The sequence below is a fragment of the Astyanax mexicanus genome, chromosome 15 (genome assembly GCF_023375975.1).
Source record: "Astyanax mexicanus isolate ESR-SI-001 chromosome 15, AstMex3_surface, whole genome shotgun sequence".
Classification (NCBI taxonomy): domain Eukaryota; kingdom Metazoa; phylum Chordata; class Actinopteri; order Characiformes; family Acestrorhamphidae; genus Astyanax; species Astyanax mexicanus.
The window spans coordinates 32,271,166-32,292,224 of record NC_064422.1 but is presented as its reverse complement, the minus strand read 5'-3'; the positions used below and the strand labels follow the sequence as shown (position 1 = coordinate 32,292,224).

The 21,059-nt window shown below is 39.5% G+C and overlaps 1 protein-coding gene across 2 annotated transcripts in view; it reads right to left on the bottom strand.

The window, feature by feature from the left end:
• Window positions 1-21,059, bottom strand: part of LOC103040384 (dynamin binding protein) — a 66,504-nt gene that overhangs the window by 38,612 nt on the left and 6,833 nt on the right. For both annotated transcript variants that reach the window (XM_049464347.1, XM_022668955.2), the window contains exons 2-4: window positions 6,359-6,516; window positions 5,501-5,623; window positions 1,653-3,974 (exon numbers count right to left, since the gene is read on the bottom strand). In XM_049464347.1, the coding sequence (XP_049320304.1) occupies window positions 1,653-3,974; window positions 5,501-5,623; window positions 6,359-6,506 (2,593 nt within the window). In that variant the 5' untranslated portion in view covers window positions 6,507-6,516. The remainder of the gene's footprint in view (window positions 1-1,652; window positions 3,975-5,500; window positions 5,624-6,358; window positions 6,517-21,059) is intronic.

Genomic DNA, 21,059 nt, shown 5'->3' with positions numbered 1-21,059 from the left:
GAATGAGGCAAGAGCTTCAGCCGTAAGGCAGGTAGCCTGAGGAGGAGGTGGAGGGTTGAGTAGTGTTTTGAATGTAGCAAATAGTTTCCGGGAGTCTGTGAGGGAGCTGATTTTTTTGTGATAGAATTCAGCTTTAGCAGCAGTGAGGCTGGCTGAAAAAGATGCCAGGAGCAGTTGGTAGTTTTTTAGGTCTGTCTGGTTTTGCTTTTTTTGCCATTTTCTTTCAGCAGCTCTGAGTTTGGAGCGTAGTTCCCTGAGCGTGTCATTTTTGAGCCATGGCTGCGGTTTGCTTGGTTTAATGGCTCGAGATGTTTGAGGACAGAGGTCGTCCAAACAGGAGCTTAATGTGGAGCAAAGAGTATCAGTGGCCTCATTAACATTGAGTGATGAAAATGAGCCTAATGGAGGCATATTGTCAGTCACCAGCGAGGAGTACTGGTCTGCTGGTAGATCTCGAAGATTTCGGCGGAACGAGACCATAGTAGGAGTAGCTGTGGGTTTTTTCGAAATGCGAACGTTGAGTTGCATGAAGAAGTGGTCTGAGAGGTGTAGAGGAGTGACAGTTAAATAGTCGGTGTCACACACGGAATCAGACTTAACCATAGGTAAGGAAAGTAAAATGCTTATGTTTTAAAGCTGTAACCTACCGATTGTGACATAATAAATAAATGTGCACCAAAACTATGCACATATAATGTGATGTTTTCTGAACTTTTAACCCCATCCAAAGAAATGAACTAACAGGCAGAATTTATTCAAGTGACAAAGATATCATCCCAAGTATCAAACAGTGCCACTGAACAGGTACTCTACGTTTTGGAAAAGTAAAAGTAACTGTAACATAAGCATTTTACCAGTGTAATTTAAACTGAACTGCTATTCTACTTTTGAGATCCTGAATATGAGGACAAACCTATCGTAATGCTGGAACTTAAAAATGAAACAGCCATCTTAGTTTTTGCACTTTTGCAAAATAAAAAAACAACAGTGACTGACAAAAAAAAGCTTAATGTAAGAAAGCTTGCACAAATCACAGTCTTATCAAAAAAGTAATCAGATGACTAAGCTGTAATTTAACTACATTAATTTGCATCAACAATATACTTTAATAAACACATTGAGTGGAGGATCACTGCTTAAAGTATACTGAGCCAACTCTATAATTCATTTCAGGGTGTGTAAGAAAAATCATGTTTAAATTTAAATGCAAAACAAATACTCAATAATAAGACATATCACTATACTCTGCATTAAAGAGCATTTGAGTAGCAATTTTTAAGAATCTGCTACTGCTAATGCATACTGTCTGCATGTCAATTTCAACAAATACTGTGTATCATAAAACGCCTGTAATATTAATATAAATAATATAAATATTGTGATAAAATATTGTTACTACATCTCCCAGCCCTGTTAGTGTTTGATTGTGTACATAACAATTTTTTTATTATACTGTATTGACAAAAGAAATCTATATTATGATAAAAATTTTGCTCTATCAATTTGTACCATTGTAATCACAACAACTTGAGTTTGGGTAAAAAAAATCTCATCATTACATAACATTTAAAAAAATAACAAACGGGAATGGTTGACTGTGTGTTACTATTTAGTAAACAGACCTTGGGCATCATGTTCCATATGGGTCTTACCTCGTAACTGCTGCTGTTCCAGGGTCAGCGTCTCCAGGGTGTAGGTGCAGAACTCCAGGTTCTCCATGGCCTGTTGCCGTGCAGTTTCATCCTCCTGGTCCTCCTCGTCCAGCATGGCGTGCAGCTCCTGGACCGTGTTTGTGTACATATCGATATCCCTCTCCACCTCCTCAAGTCTGAGGAGAAGCTTGTACTGCTCCATCTCTCTCTCCCTTTCTTGCTCCATCTCTCTCTCCCTTTCTAGAGCATCCTGTGCCTCCTCCACCTCCTCTGCCACCATCTCTTCCTCCAGCAGTACCTCCACCTCCTCTGCAGGGAATAGGAGGGCGGAGGTCTTTGGTGGGGTGCGGTGTAAATCAGAATTAGGGCGGGGACAGGGTGGAGGTGGGCGGGGTGCTCTGCGAGCCGGCCTATAAGGCTGAGGAGCGGCTCGACCATTTGTAAGAGGAGCATGAGCGTGGGAGCTAGGGGGCACTGGTGGTCTCAGAATTCTGGGACGCGGCGGGGGTGGGCGGAGTGTCTTCTGTCTCTCTAAAGAGGAGGTGGAGCCTGAATGAACGGAAGCGTGTGATAAGGCCCGGCCCAGTGAGGGGTGCAAAGATGAGCCTCTGATGATGTCGTTCTCATTACTGTAGTCAAGGATTGAGAAGTGGCGGGACACTTGTAACTTGTTGTTGCCCCAGCCATTGTTTAGCTCCTCCCTCCTGTCCTGCTCCTCACTTGCTGCACCTCCTCGACCTGGAAGACTCTTCTCAAACTCCAACAGTTGCTGGGACAGCTTGGATTCCAGGTCGCCCACACACGTGGCTAATGAGTCCAGAGTATGTGAGGCTGACAAGCCATTGGTTGCCCGCCCCTTAGGCCACGCCTGCTTCTCGGTAAGGCCGCCACAAGAACTAAGGTCAGAGTCATTGACACTGGCATGGCGTGTTAACTTCTTTTCCCTTTTTTTACCCAGCTGGTTGGAGGAGATTCTGCTGGAGAATGGGTTCCTGCTGTCGTGGGAGGCATAGTGGCCTTTGTTTCTGGACCAAGATAAGTTAGTCTGAAGGCTTGGCGAGGATCTACCAGGTGGGTGCAGGCTCTGACTCCTGGTAGTGGGAACTGGAGGAGGTTCGTGTGGGCTACTGCGAGCGCCCATGCTCTGTTGCCTGTTGTTGAGTGCGTGAAGGCTGGGTCTGGGAGGCAGCTGGGGTCTAGGCGGTGTGGGGCTACCCGAGTTAGTCCTCTGAACGGCCTTGTGTGCCGAGTTCCCTGACTGATTGGGCTGGATTAGTGGTGGTGGAGGCCTTTCCCTCCTTTTTGGTTGAGTCTGAGGCTGCCTTTGAGCTACTGCTCTGTCTTGAGCATTGTTTTTAGGCTGCGTTTCCCTCATAAGTGTCTCTTTGCTTTCCTCCCTTTGTTCAAAATAGTCCAGATCCCAAACAGTGTGATCCTCGTGGGTTTCACAAGTCTGCTCATTCTCCAGTACAGTGTGGTCTTGTTGGCCAGAGCTGCAATCAGAAAGGTAACTATCCCCTTCCACTTTATCAGGGGTGCTAGTTTCTATGTCCATAGGTTGTTCTTGAGGCACAGTCTGTAGTGGTTCATTCACTTTAACAAACCGATGGGGAAAAATGCCTATTTGACCCCGCAGCTCACCCTCCAGCCAGCCATCTTCCAAGGTTCCAAGGATTTGGATCTTGTCCCCGACATTAAAGTCCAGTTCTCCAGGCTCCAACGCTCTGAACTCATACAGGGCAACTCCATAAACACCTCCAGTCTCCTCATCTTCTTCTTCCTCTTCTTGTTCTTGAACTTCCTGGTGCTGCTGCAGTGCCTCCATTTCCACACTGCCTTCTAATACTGCTGCTGCAGCCTCTTCCCCTTCATCTTCATCTTCATCTTCTTCCTCCTTCTCTTCCTCCATTCGGCTTTGGAGATACTGTCCCGTGCCCTGAAGCTCCGGTTCCTGCTGAATCGAACGCAGAGGTGTGAGGAGCTCCACAAAGCCCTCAGGGAAGACCCCCGTTCTGCCCTCCAGCTCCCCCTGGAACCAGCCTGGCTCAGGTATACCCACTATGGTGATGACATCACCTTCCCGGAAGTCCAGTTCCTCATCCAGCTGAGCGTGAAGGCCCATGAGGGCATGGGCCTGGCCCAAGGCATGAGGGGGCAGTTCAGATGCCTGTGCAGCAGCACTGCGCTCGCTCAGCTGCCTGGACCGCCCGGACAGTTCCAGCTGCTTAACACAGGAGACAGGGAAGAGTCCCCAGGAACCCCAGGCGTTCCGACCACGCTGCCAAACCGCATCCACTCTGGCCTCTCCAGCCACCACATCACCTGTAGTGAGGGGAAAGAGTAGGTGGAATAACGTGTTATTAACACTTAGCACAGATGTGTAAAATGCATCAGTGAACCATGATGATTGACTGATAATAAATAAACCAATATATAAATTTTGGAATGTAGAAAGAATCATAATGGGTTCTAATAATATTACACAAGTATGTACAAATCCTCAGGGTAAACACACAAACACACACATTAAACACATATATGTGTCCACAGGTCAAAGCTACCAGGAGTCAGAATGTCCACTGAGGTCACTAGGGTTAAATTCCACACAGCCAGGCTCCACCTCCTATTGTTTCCAGCTCATAAAGTAAAACAGAAAGGAGCCCCGCAGAGTGATATACAGGAAATGTAATTCATCTGACTCTCTCTCTCTAACACACAAAAACAACTACAGGAACTGCAGTTTCCATAGAAAGAGTTCATGCTGAAAACTACACACTGGGAAACAACAAACAGCCAGTAAGCTAATACAGCACACACACAGTGTTACATTCTGAAGCACCTTGGAATGTGCTAGAGAATGATGAAGGCTTATGAATGGTCATCACACACACAAAACAAAAAGGATTTCCTACTGTAAAGCAGGACAAAGAATTAATCTAAACATCTACACTTACTACTGTAAATCTACTGAGTATAGACCTAGTGACATCTAGTGGTCACTTAGGTCAAGTCTGCTATGGGTAAACACTGTAATCCCGAAACAGCAGGATTAAGTAAAAAAAGAGATTATTTTTTCTTACCTTTATTTCAATGAACACAATAAGCTTTCTACAACACTAATAAAAAATGGGATACTGTCTAAAATGTAAATAAAAACTTTTTTTTTGCAAACATTATAGATGCACATTTTATCCCCAATATAACACATATAGAACATATCAGATGAGATATTTACATAATATTTACATAATAAAGATGCAAAGAATCCCTGTGACCAAGGTATAAGGCCAACAGTCAACACAGGATGATGGTGATCTTTGGGCCCTCATGTGGCACAGCATTAAAAACAGGGCCTGTCCAAACTCTGATGATGTTTTTCCATTAATACCACCTGCCCCATCCCACCTTTCTGAGATACACAACACTGCTGTTATAAATTAAATAATGTTTTTTTTATGAGATTGGAAAACGTCTCATTGTTCTATTGTGAATAAAATATGGGTCTATGAGATTTGAAAATCAGTACATTCTGTTCTTATTTACATTTTACACAGCATCCCAACTTTTTGGATTTGGTGTTGTACAAAGAAAGAAGGAAAGGAAAGAAACTAGGATACTAGAATGAGCTCCTACAGAACTTTATAAAGTTTCCTGCAAAAAGTTTACCTCTCAAGTATGACATTACTCCTCTCTGAATGTGTGGGATTTATGCTGAGAAATACGGAGAAAGACAGTGACATGCAGCAACTACAATGCCATTTAACATATCTGTTTAACGTATAAATATAAATATATATAAAATACCGCAGTAGCACTTTTAGGCATTACATGTTTATCACAATATTTACCTCTTTTGAGGGGAAGGTTGCCTGGCTCCACAGAGCTGAAATCATTGATGCACACATAAAGCTGCTCTCCTGGCTTGGTCGGGGGGACAGTGATGGATTCCACAAAAGTGCTGGGAAACTGGCCTGGAAAAAGACAGAGAGAAAATAAGGAAGATCAATGTTAAAAAAAAAAAGTTGGTATTTAATATGCACATGCACTAGCTGAAAGTTTAGACCATGTTCACTGAGTTAACAGTGTATTTAATTTATAACTTTTTTTTGCTGAAGTAAAATTGACCCCAGATTTTTAAGATGGGGTATGTGAAGAGTTACATAAATGTACATGTATAATGACAATAAATATACTTAATGTCCCTCTCACACAAAAACCTTGTAATTGTAAGAGGCAGCTGGAAACGTTCTTAACATACAATGGATGTTAATTTTAAAAGTTTTAATTTAAATAATATTGTTTTAATCAATATCTCACTAAGAAAGTTCTTAGAAAAAATAATAACAAAAAGTAAATGTCAGATTCAGAATGCGTTTTAAAACTGCAGAAATGTTTATAGCTCTGCTTTTACAATGATGGATCCTACAGCGAATATCAGAATAATGTAAACTGTGTACGTGAGTTTTAAGAAGAAATTTGTTCTTAAGAATGAAGGAGCTCTTGATGTTATCTCTATAGTTTATTTTCTATAGTTTTCTATAGTTTCTGTAATTTTCTATAGTTTTCTTTTTTGAATAGCTCCAATCTTTATTTCTAATAGTAGTACAGATTCTTTGTAAAAAATATTGTAATCAAAATGAATTCTTCCCAAACATATTTAATGATGAAGAGAAGTGATACATTTGAAATCTCAGCAGACACTGTACCTGTGACTCCATCTTTGATTCCAAGCAGCCAAAACTCATCCACCACACTAAGAACTTCAACCACATCACCAGCAAAAAGGGGAAGCTCCTCTGAAACGCTGGGCAGGAACTCGAATAGAGCACGAACCACCGAGCCTGCCTCCATCATCTCGTCTTACCTGAGAGAAAACACAGAAAGCACCGTCAGCAAAGACACTTACTGCACTGATAGAGTTTTACCACTAGATGGCTCAGGGGGACATTTATTTAATCAATGCACTTTTATAACTGAAGACACTGAAACAGCTGCTAGTAACAAACAAATGAGCTTTAAAAAAAAGAATTTACTATTTTATACAAACACTGTGAATGTAGGCTGAAAAACATATTTTGCGGTTTTGGACCAAAGACCAGAGGCTGGTCCTCACTGTCTCTACCACATGCTGAGACACATTCAAATTTCCTAGAAATATGCCTTTAGTCACTCAGATAGATCATAACTGGGTGGATAATATGAGTGAGAGGCCTTGCCTGGGCAATGAGTCATAAAGTCCAGTGTGTGTGTGCCTGTCTGTCTGTGTGTGTAAGCTTCTAACAGAGAGAATCAGTGTGCATCTGTCTGTGCATATGAAAATGTTTACAGAGGGCATGTCCTGACCAGCACTAGTGAGCTCTTTTTGTAATCAGAAAGTAAAAGAAAAAGCTTTTGTATTTTCCCCTTCTCATGTCATACAAAAACTTGTATCTCTGAAACAGCAACTTTAGAGGAAAAAGAAATATAATTTTTTAACGAGGTGAACGTGAACAGAACAGTCATTTTAGGAGCATTTTATTGTACAAGTAATCATTAAATTGTATGTAATGTAATATATAAAAAAATACTCAAAAACTAAAAAAGTGTATAATTTTAACAACTAGACCTGTAATGATGTGTTGAAACATGCTCAGGATTCGGCCTTTAGCCAAATGCAAAAACATTTAATTTTAGAGCAACTATAATTATATTTGTAATAGTATACTAATGCAATCACACTTTTACAGAGCAATTATCTTTATATAAGAAAATTAACATTTAAAATTGGATCATCATACAAGCTCATTTAGTTTTACAGGGTCACTTCTCTTAGTAAAGTAAACACAATAAGCAATATCTAGGTCAGCCAAAATTATTGAAATAAATAATATATAATCCATATATTGTACAATAACTCTATATAAAGACACTTTACGCACTCTACTGAAGGTTTCTGTGAGCTTTAGTTATCTGCAGTATCAGAGTCTGAAAAGAGGATAAAGTGCAGCGAGGAGGAGAAGAAAGAGGAGAAGGGGATGCACATGTTTTACTGAATCAAAGAGTTCTCTGTCTGGAGTGTTTGTGTTCCGGGGGGTTGGGTGTCCTCTGTGGACAACCTGGCCATTTGGTTCAGGGGTAACAGGTGACCCCGCTGTGGACTATGGTGGGGGGGGGGCACGCTGCCATGACAGCAGAGCAGCTATAATGCGTGCAGTGTATCAGTGTTTGAATGTGTGTGCGGATGAAGAGGAGTTATATTTCCTGATCAGTTCACAAGAAGAATAACACATCCATGTGGATAAAGGTTTTAATGTATAAAATAGATGAATTAAAAGAGGCATTAAAATAAAACATCACGCCACTTCTAGAAATAGGCACAATACAGGTCAGAATATTTTTCTCTCATACTGGACATTAATAAATATTATAAAGAACAGTTCACAGTCTGTACTAAATCCAGTCAACCAAGCTAACCCATTTATGCTCTCATAATAAGACATGATTGCTTAGTGTGGCAGGAGTATTGATGAGGTTCACAAAATCCAGAAATCCATCTAGTGATGTAATGTTATGAGAACAACTATAAATATCATCATCTGTATAGCACTATTTTACTACATACTGAATCGTAACACCTGAATTTGTGAAGTGTTTTATTTGAATTGAATGATGGTCCACAGGTTCTTGAACCGATCCTTGGAAGCTTCACGATATTAGTATTATAAAGAGGCTTGGTTTTGTTTAGATTTTTTTAAACTCCTTTTACAGCTGTACTGTTGGCATTTTCTCAATTTTACCACAGTTGAATTATATTGTTACCTTATTATGAAGACTAATGAACTGCGTTTTTAAATTAAATAATTCTATAAAAACGAACCTTGGAATCTAAACAATTCAGATTTTTGTTTCAGGTCAAAAGAATAGAGCAAAATTCTGGACCCTTAGGGGGTTTCCTAAAAAACTGGAATAAGCTTTTTATGAATTGAATATAGTCTAGATTTTGAAACACCTGAGTCTCTGAGAGAAGACTGCAGTTTTCCAGTCAGGCAGTGGAGGAGGCACCTTTTCCTCTCCAGACTGCCAGTCAGTTACTGCAGGAATGTGTCCTGCCGTAACAGGCCATACGAGAGTACCAACTTTCCACGTCTCGCGGGAGACACACACACACACATGCACAAGCTCATCAGATGGCACACAGAGTGGCACAGAGCCATTATCATGTGTGTTCTTAACATGAGGTCTTCATAATTTATTATGCGAGTCCTGGAGGTATATTAGAAGGTTCATAACACCAACAGAGTGAAGCTATTTCACAATCATGCACCATCTGGTTTGACTAAGGCTCTGGAAAATACACAAAGCCCTCCCAAACCCAAACAACGCATTGTTCAATGCCACTTAAAAAGTGTCATGAATGAGTTTGGATCAATACAAGATTTTCATTCTCTTTCTACTCTGAAAACCCACAAAAAAATGTTAAAATGTGGGAAATACGTGGAATGCACTAAATCCCTGTTTTACTGGAGTAAAATTAGTTCCAGAAGATCCTCTGCAATGGCTTTTGTTGTGACATCAGTCGACCCTGGATTTCATTAGAAATCGACCCCTTTTCTATAAGTTGCTACTGTAAGTATATTCCTGTCTTTAATGAATAATGTAAGACATGTAAATTAAGGCTACTGGCAATAAGAGGCACCATACATCAGAGTATATCATTTAAAAAGACTTATATTCCTATAATCTTCCATTATAATAAGAGTGTTGTGTTGTAACATCTTATGATTTCTGGCTTTGGCACCTTGGACCAGCAACATTAAAATTATTACAAGTATTATAGTTATCAAGATCATGTTCAATTTCCAAGTGATTAAATATTTTATAGTGTTTTTCTTTAAAACATGTCATGATAGGGAACAAATACACAATGACTTCTGAATCACACTCACTGCTGGTAGCTGTTCTTCATTTATCATGATAATATTCCAGCAATACTACCTGTGATAGATTGCATTTTTCATAAGAATGGATTGTAGACAGGTGGTACTAAACACTGGATAAACTGCCTGAGATGAGAGCTGATTTGTTTTTACATACATAGTTTATATAAAGTTGTATAATCTAGCTTTCACTTATGCCTGAAGGATATAAGAAAATATTGATATTGAGGTAAGAGGCAACTGCATAACAGATATCAAAATTTAGATTGTTTGGGGTTAAAATTGTTTGATTCTGATTGTGCACCCCTAAAGTTTCCACCTAACTCGTGTCCTGAAGGAAGCAGTGGTTTGTGTTTTCTCCACTATGATACAAATGACTTACACTGTCAGTTTATTATGATGCCTGGTGAACTGGGTGGGCTCTATTTGTTCCTGCATTAAGACTGGCTTCACAATGTGATCACTATTTCCACAACTGATTTTGTTTGTGCAATCCTAATCTATCCAACATGACACATATTCTTTACAAAAAGAGAGATAAATGGTAAAGCAGTGAATTTGATCTTGTTCTATCTCTCAGTTCCATGTGCCAAATATCAGATACTGCATAAGACAAAGCTGACTACAGTTAGTAAACAGTGGGTGGGTGTCTGAATGATCACAGATGAGATCACTTCAGACCAAAGTTCACGATTAGTGCAGCATGCCCTGACAGGATGGCCACGTCTACCTGATCAGTGACTCTGTAGCCTCTGGATAAAACTCCTTCATGTATTCTACAACATGACCAAACAGGACATGATTAGAATGTCTGCTCATCCCTATCTTCTGACATTTACATGGAGAAAAGTGGAAAATGAGAACAGAGAAATAAGTGGAATTCACTCCACAGACAGGTTTAGACAGAGAGCAAAGGTAAGGTCACACCTTAGAAACAAGAGTATCTAAAGCTAGCTTTAATTAGCCAACAATGAAAGATCATTTAAAAGCTAAGTTTATGTAGTTATCTAAACTTAAACTCTGGGTTGATTATTCAGTCAATAGCCCTAAAGCACAAAAACTGTTTAATAGTCTTTTAGTTAGCTAGATGTTGTGGAGTACCACTGGGTTCTATTTTAAGGCCTATAGAAGTGACAAATATGATTAAAGTAATGACATGTGGGCAGAAACAGAAGATTATTAACAGCAGGAACATTAAAGATATGCAGTGCTATTGAAATGATTTTGTTCCCTCACCATTTCTTCTAATTGTGTATATTTGTATCAATAAATGATCTATGGATCTATTACAGAAGACAAAAGAGAGCATGAGGAAATACAAATGTATTATATAAGAGAAAAAGATGCATCACCTCTATCACAGTATTTTGACAGTACTACATTATTAATAACACCATATCAAGACCACAGAAATGCAGCCATCCTTAAACAAACAAATAGTAAAGCTAAGGTACCTCAGCTAATGTTATTATCCTAGTACTGCACAGCTCATAACATTTGGTTTGAAAACAGACAGTATTTGAAGAGGTATAGTAAAGTGATATTTAATTTAATTTATGTGTAAGAGTGTAAAAATGAACCTGGTGTTTTTCAGCTCTCGCTGACAGCACTACATATAGCATTGCCCTGATATGCAGCATAATGCAACGCTATGCTAATGTCCATCTGTGGGAAGGACTGCTAAACAAATCCTGAAGAAAACACTACTGAAAAATAAATTTAAGCGATGATTTACGTCTGAATACGCGAGCAGAATGCTGAGTGATTCCACTACATACAGTATATTATTAGTTCATCCCTTATTAAGTATATTATTAAGTCATCCCTTAAGTGCAAAGCTAAAGAAGCAAACAGTAGCAATTTATATGTAAATTAGGCTTCTTTATCTTGTGCCATGTGTATTATTATTATTATTATTTATTTATTTTTATATATGTTATACCTTGCAAGGTCTGTCTCTTCGTGACTGATAGGAAACAGTAAAGGACATTGACCTACACCCACCACACCTCTCTCACACACACAGGAGCTGAGCATATGGTCCTGCTGAGAGAGATGGAGAAAGAGAGATGCCATAGAGAACATGCAGTGTGTGCCGTGTGCAAACAAATTAATGAAAGAAGAATGAAAAAGTACAAATGAAAAAAAAAAACCCAAAAAAACAAAAAACAAACAGAAATAAAGCAAAGATGCAAAAAAGAAAGAAAGAAAGTAGAAGATGAAAGGGTAGTAATCCAGATTAACTGAGCTGAAGTGTGACACTAAAGGCAGCGGGAGATCAGCAGGAGTTCATCAGACAGACACCTTCACAGGGTAAAGCACACGCCGGATTACCCCACACGCAGTGAGCATGCCTACCTGCTCTACCTCACACTCAGAGCAGTAACTGCACACAGATCTAACACCTCCTCACACGAGTCAGATCTGTTTGTGAAATACTGGTATGTTCAGCTCTTTAAATACTGAACTGTTGCCATGCATTCCTTTATGGAAAGTCACTGGGAACAATATTTCACCAGTCAGCATGATCCAGCCCTGCTGTGAAAGCTCCATAACAGTAGAACTGGAAGCCCACTGGCTGTGAATTTCTAATTCCCACTGCTCATAAATAAGGCTTAGAGTTTAATGTTTAAAACTATTAAAGCCAGGTTAGATAAAACTACAAAACGTACCATTGCACTCTTTAAAAATAAAGGTCAACAAGAGATGTGAAACATGAAGAACCTTTTTTAAAGGTTAAAATATAATGTGAATTTTAAAAACATCCAAACTACCCACGCTCTTTTTACAATAGACAAGAGGCTACGTATATCATTACTTCTTTAAGATACAGATAATATACATTTATAATGAATCAGAGGGTTAGAATGATACATAAATGCCACCAGTGTTAATAAAATAATTAAGTAGTTAACGATATTTGGGCTGGGTCTAGAAAATAACTTTGGCGTGAACACTGGCCAAGGCAGAGAACGAATACTACAGAGTGCAACACTAACGAATTTTAGCTTGCCTAATAACAACTACTAAGATCACTTTGCAATTTCACATTTTATTCATTCAGCTGTGTAAGCTTTGGCTAATAATAATACTAATAATGTTTAAAATCTGGTGAGGACAGGGACATGACATATGTTAGGAATGCATGTCAAACCAGCATTTTAATTCCATAAAATAAAGAAAAATGATGTAAACAATGTAAGCCATGTGTGGACTTCCACATGGACTCCAGGAAAGTCTTATTCAAAGACTGCAAAAAACTTTGACCCTGTGGTACCATTTTATTCTCTAGAAATGAAGCCAAAATTGTCTGCTATGTTCTCAAATTTGCTCAAAACCAGTCTGCGCAGTAGAGAAAAGAGAGTCCGAATTACATACTATACTCCACACAGTCACTGGAGCCAATTAACAAGATATAAAACAAAAGACTATCAGAATTTGGCAGTTGAGAAAAGAACACGAGATATTAAAACTACTTTACCAACAAAATACAAAGCACCATAATAATGTTTAATAATTTAATACAGTCACCAAAAAGACAATAAATGGAAATGATATTCAAATGTATATACTTGTGAGACTGTGTGCAACAAAATAGTGTCCAAACATGCATCATAGTCAACACCAACTGACAATAATACTCATAATTCATTTATTATTAATGCAAAACATTTCCACCAGAACACTATGAGAGAATGTTTTCAAAAAAGAAAGAACTGAGAATGCTGAGAGTAAGAATTTGGTTCAGCACAGCAAGAAATGTTGTAATGCCACAAAAAGCTTACATTTCAGACTAAAATATCTCTATAAACATATACCTGTTTTGTTTCTTATAGGTTTATAGTTGTTGTTGTATGTTTAACAACCTACAAATGTACAGCCTTCACCAGTGTAATGGTGATTAAACTGATTTCAGACATGGACCCAGAACAAAGCAAAAGATGAGCAGATGATTACTGTGATTTTATAATAATGAATCATAAGCGAACACTATTCCCATTATGTTTCTATGATGAAACTACACTTGGCTTGAAGTTTTCTAGGCCTTCATTCAGAAGAGTGTGACTCTGATTGGAGCTGAAAGCAGGCAGTGGGTTGACACTGCCAGGCAAGAGACTTTTAAAGCTTAGATGATTTTGAAATCAGAGAGAACAAAAAACAAAAGAGGTGAGTAACTCGCCTGAGCTAATGAATACAGACGAGACGACAAAGAGTGCTAGTGAGATTGATAGAGAGAGGGTGTGAGGGTGTGAGTGTGTGAAAGAGAGAGAGAGTGAATGCGTGTTTTTGTGTCTTTACCACTTTGCACCAGGGAGAAAGTGGCAGTGCAACGACACACAGATTTATAAACATGGGTTACTCTCTGCAGTGTGTCTATTCTGAGAGTCATCTGTGTGCAAACACACACACACAGCTGAAAGACAAAGAAATGACTGTGATTGGGGGCTGGTCTGATGTAATATAAGTGCATGTGTGGTTCCTAGTAATGCTAGATTAGTAAAGTATGCGGTTCAGTACAGTATGGCATGCATGCGTTTGTGTGTGTGTGTGTGTGTGTGTTTATATAGCACTGTCAGTTAGAAGCCTTCGGCCACATGGATGCACGTGTGCTCTCTGTGTTTACTGTCTGAAAGGCTTGACCTAGCCTGACCCCTCGTTAAGAGCAGCTCAGAAGCTGTAGACTAATGACTGAACTGCAGTGAAGGTGAAACTCTGCTAATAACTCCAGCACTATAGGATAGAAACCTGAAAAACATAACCGTGATTTGATTAGGATTTTTTAGGAAGCAATTTACTGCATCATGAAATCTCAACTGCACCACGACTGGGTACGAATTGGATTATTTGTAACAATCAGTTTCAACAGTTAAAGTAATCACATGGTAAAAATATAATTATATGATATTAAAGGTATTTCTGCAGCACAAAAAACTTAATATTCCAGTTTTCTGAAGTGGATAACCACTAGTTGTATTTTAGGAACAAAAGTAAATAACAAAAACGGTAAAGCAAGAACACACATTCAGATAACTGGGCAGCTATAAGAGGTATATGATATGTGTACAATGATTAATAAGAAAACAACTGCAAACAGTATAAAACCATCAACCATTAGTTTCTTTTCCTCCATTCTTTATTGTGGACACATGGCAGTGGTAATGTTTCACTTGAAATACTGCTACACTTCCCTCATGATTTCCTGTGTGTGCAGAATACAGACAGAAGGCTACGTCCTTATCTACATCCATCTGTTTCCACGGGTTTAGTGGTGGTCTCCACCAAGACAACAAGGCAGCAGGTCTTCTCCACTGACAAGTGCTCCTTTTGTCTTGGCAGAGACGTACAACAAATCTGTGTTGAGGTTTTGTGGTCAGCCCCGAAATGATGATTTGTTGTCATGTGTCTCACCTCCAGAGAGCAAAGTGTCATGGTGTGTGGTACAATTTTGTATGATACCAGAGATTTGCTTTTTCATTACAGGCACAAATCTATGTTACTATGGTCCTGCAAACAGACCCTTAACTTCCTTTTCTGAATGCAAAATATTTACTATTCCAATGGTGTACTATTCTAACAGGACAATGCTTGACCCCACGCTGCTGCCAGTGTAAGAGCTTGTCTTATAGACACAGGTGCTATGCCACGGTCAGCCACACCAACAAACCTTTACATGACTAAAAATGTGCAGGATGCTTGAGGATACGCTTTCAACACTACACAATCTGAAGGAATATTCAAGCTGCATGGGATGGATTATGGCTAGAAACCATTAGGAACCATGCGGAGATGGCATGTGTTACAGGTTACTTCTGTACGTTTAATTCAATACATTTTGCCCATATCAGTTTCAATCTCTAATCAACTTCCTGGTATTTTTTACTTCCTCCTTATTAGCATTGCAACCAGAGACTTCTTTCTAGGAGCAACTTTTTTTTTAATGAGAAGATCCATTACCAAGAACATCACAGAGACACGCACACACAGAGACACACAGACACAGAGACACACAGACACAGAGACACACACACACACTGAGACACACAGACACAGAGTCACATACAGACACACACAGACACAGACACACAGACACAGACACACAGACACAGACACACAGACACACACACAGAGACACACACTGAGACACACAGACATAGACACACACACTGAGACACACAGACACAAACACACACACAGAGACACAATGAGACACACAGACACAACCACACAGAGACAGACACAGAGACACAGATACAGAGACACACACACACACACAGACAGACACACACAGACACACACACAGACACACACAGACAGACACCTGGAGGAAGTGACAAGCTAAGGGAATGTAGACCAAAATGTCAACATGAAAATAAAGGTGCTACTAACAGCTCTTTGAGTAAAGTCATAGGAGAACCTCTTTTGCTCCAGCTTTGAACCTGCATTACAATAAATCCCTGCATTTTTACACAAACCACATGTGTTACAGGTTACTTCTGTACGTTTAATTCAATACATTTTGCCCATATCAGTTTCAATCTCTAATCAACTTCCTGGTATTTTTTACTTCCTCCTTATTAGCATTGCAATCAGAGACTTCTTTCTAGGAGCAACTTTTTTTTTATGAGAAGATCCATTACCAAGAACCTCACAGAGACACGCACACACAGAGACACACAGACACAGAGACACACACACACACTGAGACACACACACACACTGAGACACACAGACACAGAGACACACACACACACTGAGACACACACACACACTGAGACACACAGACACAGAGACACACACACACACTGAGACACACACACACACACTGAGACACACAGACACAGAGACACAGAGTCACATACAGACACACACAGACACAGACACAGAGACACACACTGAGACACACACTGAGACACACAGACATAGACACACACACTGAGACACACAGACACAAACACACACACAGAGACACAATGAGACACACAGACACACAGACACAACCACACAGAGACAGACACAGAGACACAGATACAGAGACACACACACACAGAGACAGACACACGGAGACACACACACACACACACACACACACAGACAGACACCTGGAGGAAGTGACAAGCTAAGAGAATGTAGACCAAAATGTCAACATGAAAATAAAGTTGCTACTAACAGCTCTTTGAGTAAAGTCATAGGAGAACCTCTTTTGCTACAGCTTTGAACCTGCATTACAATAAATCCCTGCATTTTTACACAATATAACCTACTAACCTATAACCTACTGTATAACCTACACATATTCTTCTAATCCATATACCTCACTCAGAGCTTATAAAAGAGCTAGTATACCCTGCTTTACCTTTCTTTTTATTTTATTGTTTACTTTTCTCTATGTCTCTCTTTCTATTTCACTTTTGCATATTCTCCCTCTCTATCTCTTTCTTCTATGCAGCTTAACACACTCTTTCAAGTTTTCTTGCTACTGAGAAACGCAAAGTGAAAACATCCTGTCTGTGATGGAACCCAAGCAGACCTCCTGCATTCCTATTTGAGTCCCTCACTCTCCTCCACCCTGCCTTCTCTCTTCCTCCCTCTCTCTCTCTCTCTCTCTCTCTCTCTCTCTCTGCAGCAGTTCTGCCTCTCTGTCCGGTCATGGTGAGATGGTCAGTGTAGGCCAGAGCTGTGCTGAAATCCGATCTGCTGACTGCCTGCTTTTATTTATTGAACAGGACCGATTCCATGCCAACAATGGGGGAGTGGCACGCTGCCCCTCGCCACTATAGCTCTGCCCGGCACACATTCAAGGCTGGAAGCTTCCATATTGTGGCACCTTTCTGCTGTGTGTTTTTATATTACCGCTGCCTGTTTACTGTACAGGCCTGCATGAGAGTGCTGCCTCCACGAAAACACAAAACGTATTCATTCCACAACACAGGTCCTGAAAGGTGGTGCAGTGGATCATTCCAGACCTGCAAACAAGCTTCTCTTTTACTTTCAAAGTCTCATGACTAGAGGTGTTAAATGAGAGCCGAGAAGGGTCACATGAAAGCAGATCTTATTTCAGGTGTTCTTAAATAGCAGGTTAAAACTAATGGTCCATATGTCCTAAACAAATATATTACAAAGGAAACAATACAAAGATTTCAAACAATACAATCTAAAACCTTTTGCATTCACAGGCAAAACCACCACCCAGAGAACTCAAGCATTTACGTACAGTTTTCCAGTATAAAATTACTGAATAATGCCACACATTTTCAATTAAGCATAGGTCTGGAGATGCTGCTGGTCATGACATAGCATCTGGGTCCATAAAGGATCATTACATTTTCTGTAGTAACTCCAAACATGATTAGGATGGATCATAAGATATCTGGCAACCAATCTGAGTGGGTTCATATGTTTAGAAATTTTAGTACTGATTGGTCTTTTAAGAAAAGCTTTAGAGAAGGTTGAGAACAGTATGCAAGCACTAATGAATGTTACTTTGACATCATATAGGCCATACATACCATAAGTTGGTAGCCTGTAGTCTGTAAACATTAGAATGTTCTATGTGTTTCTGTACACACACACACACACTATACAACTGTGTCTGACAACACTTACACACCACCCTTATCCTATCCTACCGATCCACTGAGAGATCTTGGAGAGACAAATGTGTTTACACTGCCATTTTAACATGAGGCCTACATGATTTTACACTTGTATTTTTATGTAACTTGGCCCTTATCCAGATATTATACTGATACTCAAGATTCATGAAGTAACCAGGTGCAAGCAGTAGTGTAAACATCCATTTCGTAGGGATGCTTTTGAAAACTTAAAAATTAAAAATTGTGGTGCAATGAACAAATGTGCGTACTCCCACACAATCAGGTTTCAGTCTGACGAAAAAGAGACACATCTTACTTCCCAGTGTAAATGCATATAGCTAAAATGCTATTAGGATACAATCCAGATACTAGTCACGTGACGTGGCCAGATGTAAACAGGATATATAACCGGCCCACTTATTTCTATGTGGCTTATGGACAGATACACTGCAGATAAAACTGGATTTACACCGATCATATCACTAACATTGTGAACTGCATTTCTTACTTCCTTTTTTTCTTCTGTTTTGTTCCTTAAGTGTCTTTTAATATAAAACAGCTGCTTCTCAGAAGCTAATCCTGTTTCCTTTAGTCTCTCTGTAGCCTACAATTCAGCTTTCACATTTTCTTTCACCCCAATCTCTCATCCTTCCTCATTTTATCGATTCTCTGAAATATGTTGTGTCTGTGTGCGCTGACGTCATGCAGAAGGGTACTGGGAGTTGGATGTTTGGCAGAGGAGAAGGGAGTTTTTTCAGGGGAAAGCCACAGCCCATGAGGGAAATGGAGGGGTGGAGCTTTTTCTACTTTAGGTTGAGAACAGCACACAGTTCAGCATGTGCAGCAGCCGCCGAGGAGAATGTTGGAATACTGCCCACCACTTAATACTGCGGCCTTCAGGCCTCAAATGTTACGCAATATAAGAACCTTCCAGATGAACCAGAAGTGTGATGGATATGTGTAGCAGAACGATGAGCTATGAGAAGTGTTTAAAAATAATCTTCAACTTCCTCCAGAGTCAAACGTCTCATAAAACCATGTGTAGTACTGCTATTGCTCTGATTCAGCCAGCCTTAAAAAGCCGGAAAACAGAGGGAGATAACAGTAAGAGTACACTCGGCGCACCATGTGTGGTTGTGTCAGTGACGTTTTTGAATGCAAATAAAGCAACAACAGTTTTGAAAACAGGCATTCACAATTTAAGATTTTTGGATCAATCTCATTCTAATATAGAAACTGATGTTTTCAGCTCCTCTTCCATATTTGAAAGTAAGGGTGTAAAATATCAATATATATAAAAAATGTTGGGAGACAGTGGTTCATTGTAATCGGCTGTGTTTAAACTCCAACAGTGTTGTATTCCGTTTTCGTATCTCACTTTTCAGATTTTATGAGAAATACTTTTAACACTATCACATAATTTACCCCAATTTCACAATATTGCGCCTTGCTTACAGGATTGCAATATATTGCAATATACTAAATTGTATATGTATTATAGAGATGGACAATATGGCCAAGTTATATTTCTTAACTGAAGTTGAAACGATATATTCAGATATCGATATGAACAGTATTAAACTACTGCCTGTGATGTATGTAATTACACAGTGTTGGGCAATAAGGTAAAAACATAATGATATTTAAAGACATACACACTATTTATTGCAATATTTTAATAAAATGCATCAGAAGAGGCAGATTCTTAAAGCTCACCTTCCGTCGTTTTTTCTTTCATTTTAAAATGTCTAGTTGTGGTCTCTAGTATGAATGAATGACATGTGAGCCGTTTTTGTAAAAAAAAAGTGCTCAGGTGTCTCTGTATAGCTCTTTTTTTAATGGACTGTTTTAGGGGTGTGTCCAAAATGACCGGATTTGCTCATGAATATTCATACATGCAAACAGCATGCAAATATCTCTCCTCTGATTGGCTAGGAGCACTGCGACGCCCCTCCACCGCTCAGCCGCTCACTGCCTCCCACCTCCTAAGTGATGAGCGGTGATGTTGCGTCGCTTCAGCTCCGCCTCTGGGAGTTTCTCGAGCCAAGGTGGGCTGGTCTGTGAGTTTCTGCCTACGTAGGCAGAAAGATAATTCAAAATTCACCCGTTTTTCGGAGGGGGGGAGGGGGGATTTCTTTGCTTAGCTCCTGCAGACAATGGGGGCTGCAAAACAGTTTAATGTGCAGGTGTACACATTCAACTCGGAGAGACCTACTGTATTCCACAAAAAACAAGAAAAATCGGATTTTCGCGGAAGGTGAGCTTTAATTCAAATGGTCTCATACATAGTAACATAGTATTTATTGAACTTTTGTTGCATGTTATTCAATTTAACAGGATTTTGAGATCCTCAATCTACAAATGCATATTTTGTCAATACAATAAGAAAATGAACCGCGATGCGATAAGTTATTGCAATCTTGTTTGAAAGACATCTGTTTTGTCTGTGAGGGCTTGTATGATTGCTACATACCAGCCTACTCTTTCCAGATTGGACAGACACAGTGTGGAGGCCGTACCCCTTTCGTATATAGTTGAACTTATACAACATATGGTTTTATTTAAAAAAAAAAAATTATGTAGAGGCAGGCATCATGCCATACACTATATTCACAAATGTTTTGACACACACATTTTTATCATTAAATTTAGGTGTTTTCTTTAGTCCCATTGCCTCAGATGCACAAACCCAAGCACCCAGAATAAAATATTAAAAGACTTTATTGTTAAAAAATGCAATTTCCTTTCTAATATACCATTTTCATAAAGGCAATAAAGGTGTATAAGAAGGCCCTGAAAACGGTGTATAGATAAAGGCCCTGACTATGGCGGAGGTGATGTGGCATTCACACTCTCAATTAGAGACCGACCGATATGGGTTTTTCTAAGGCCGATGC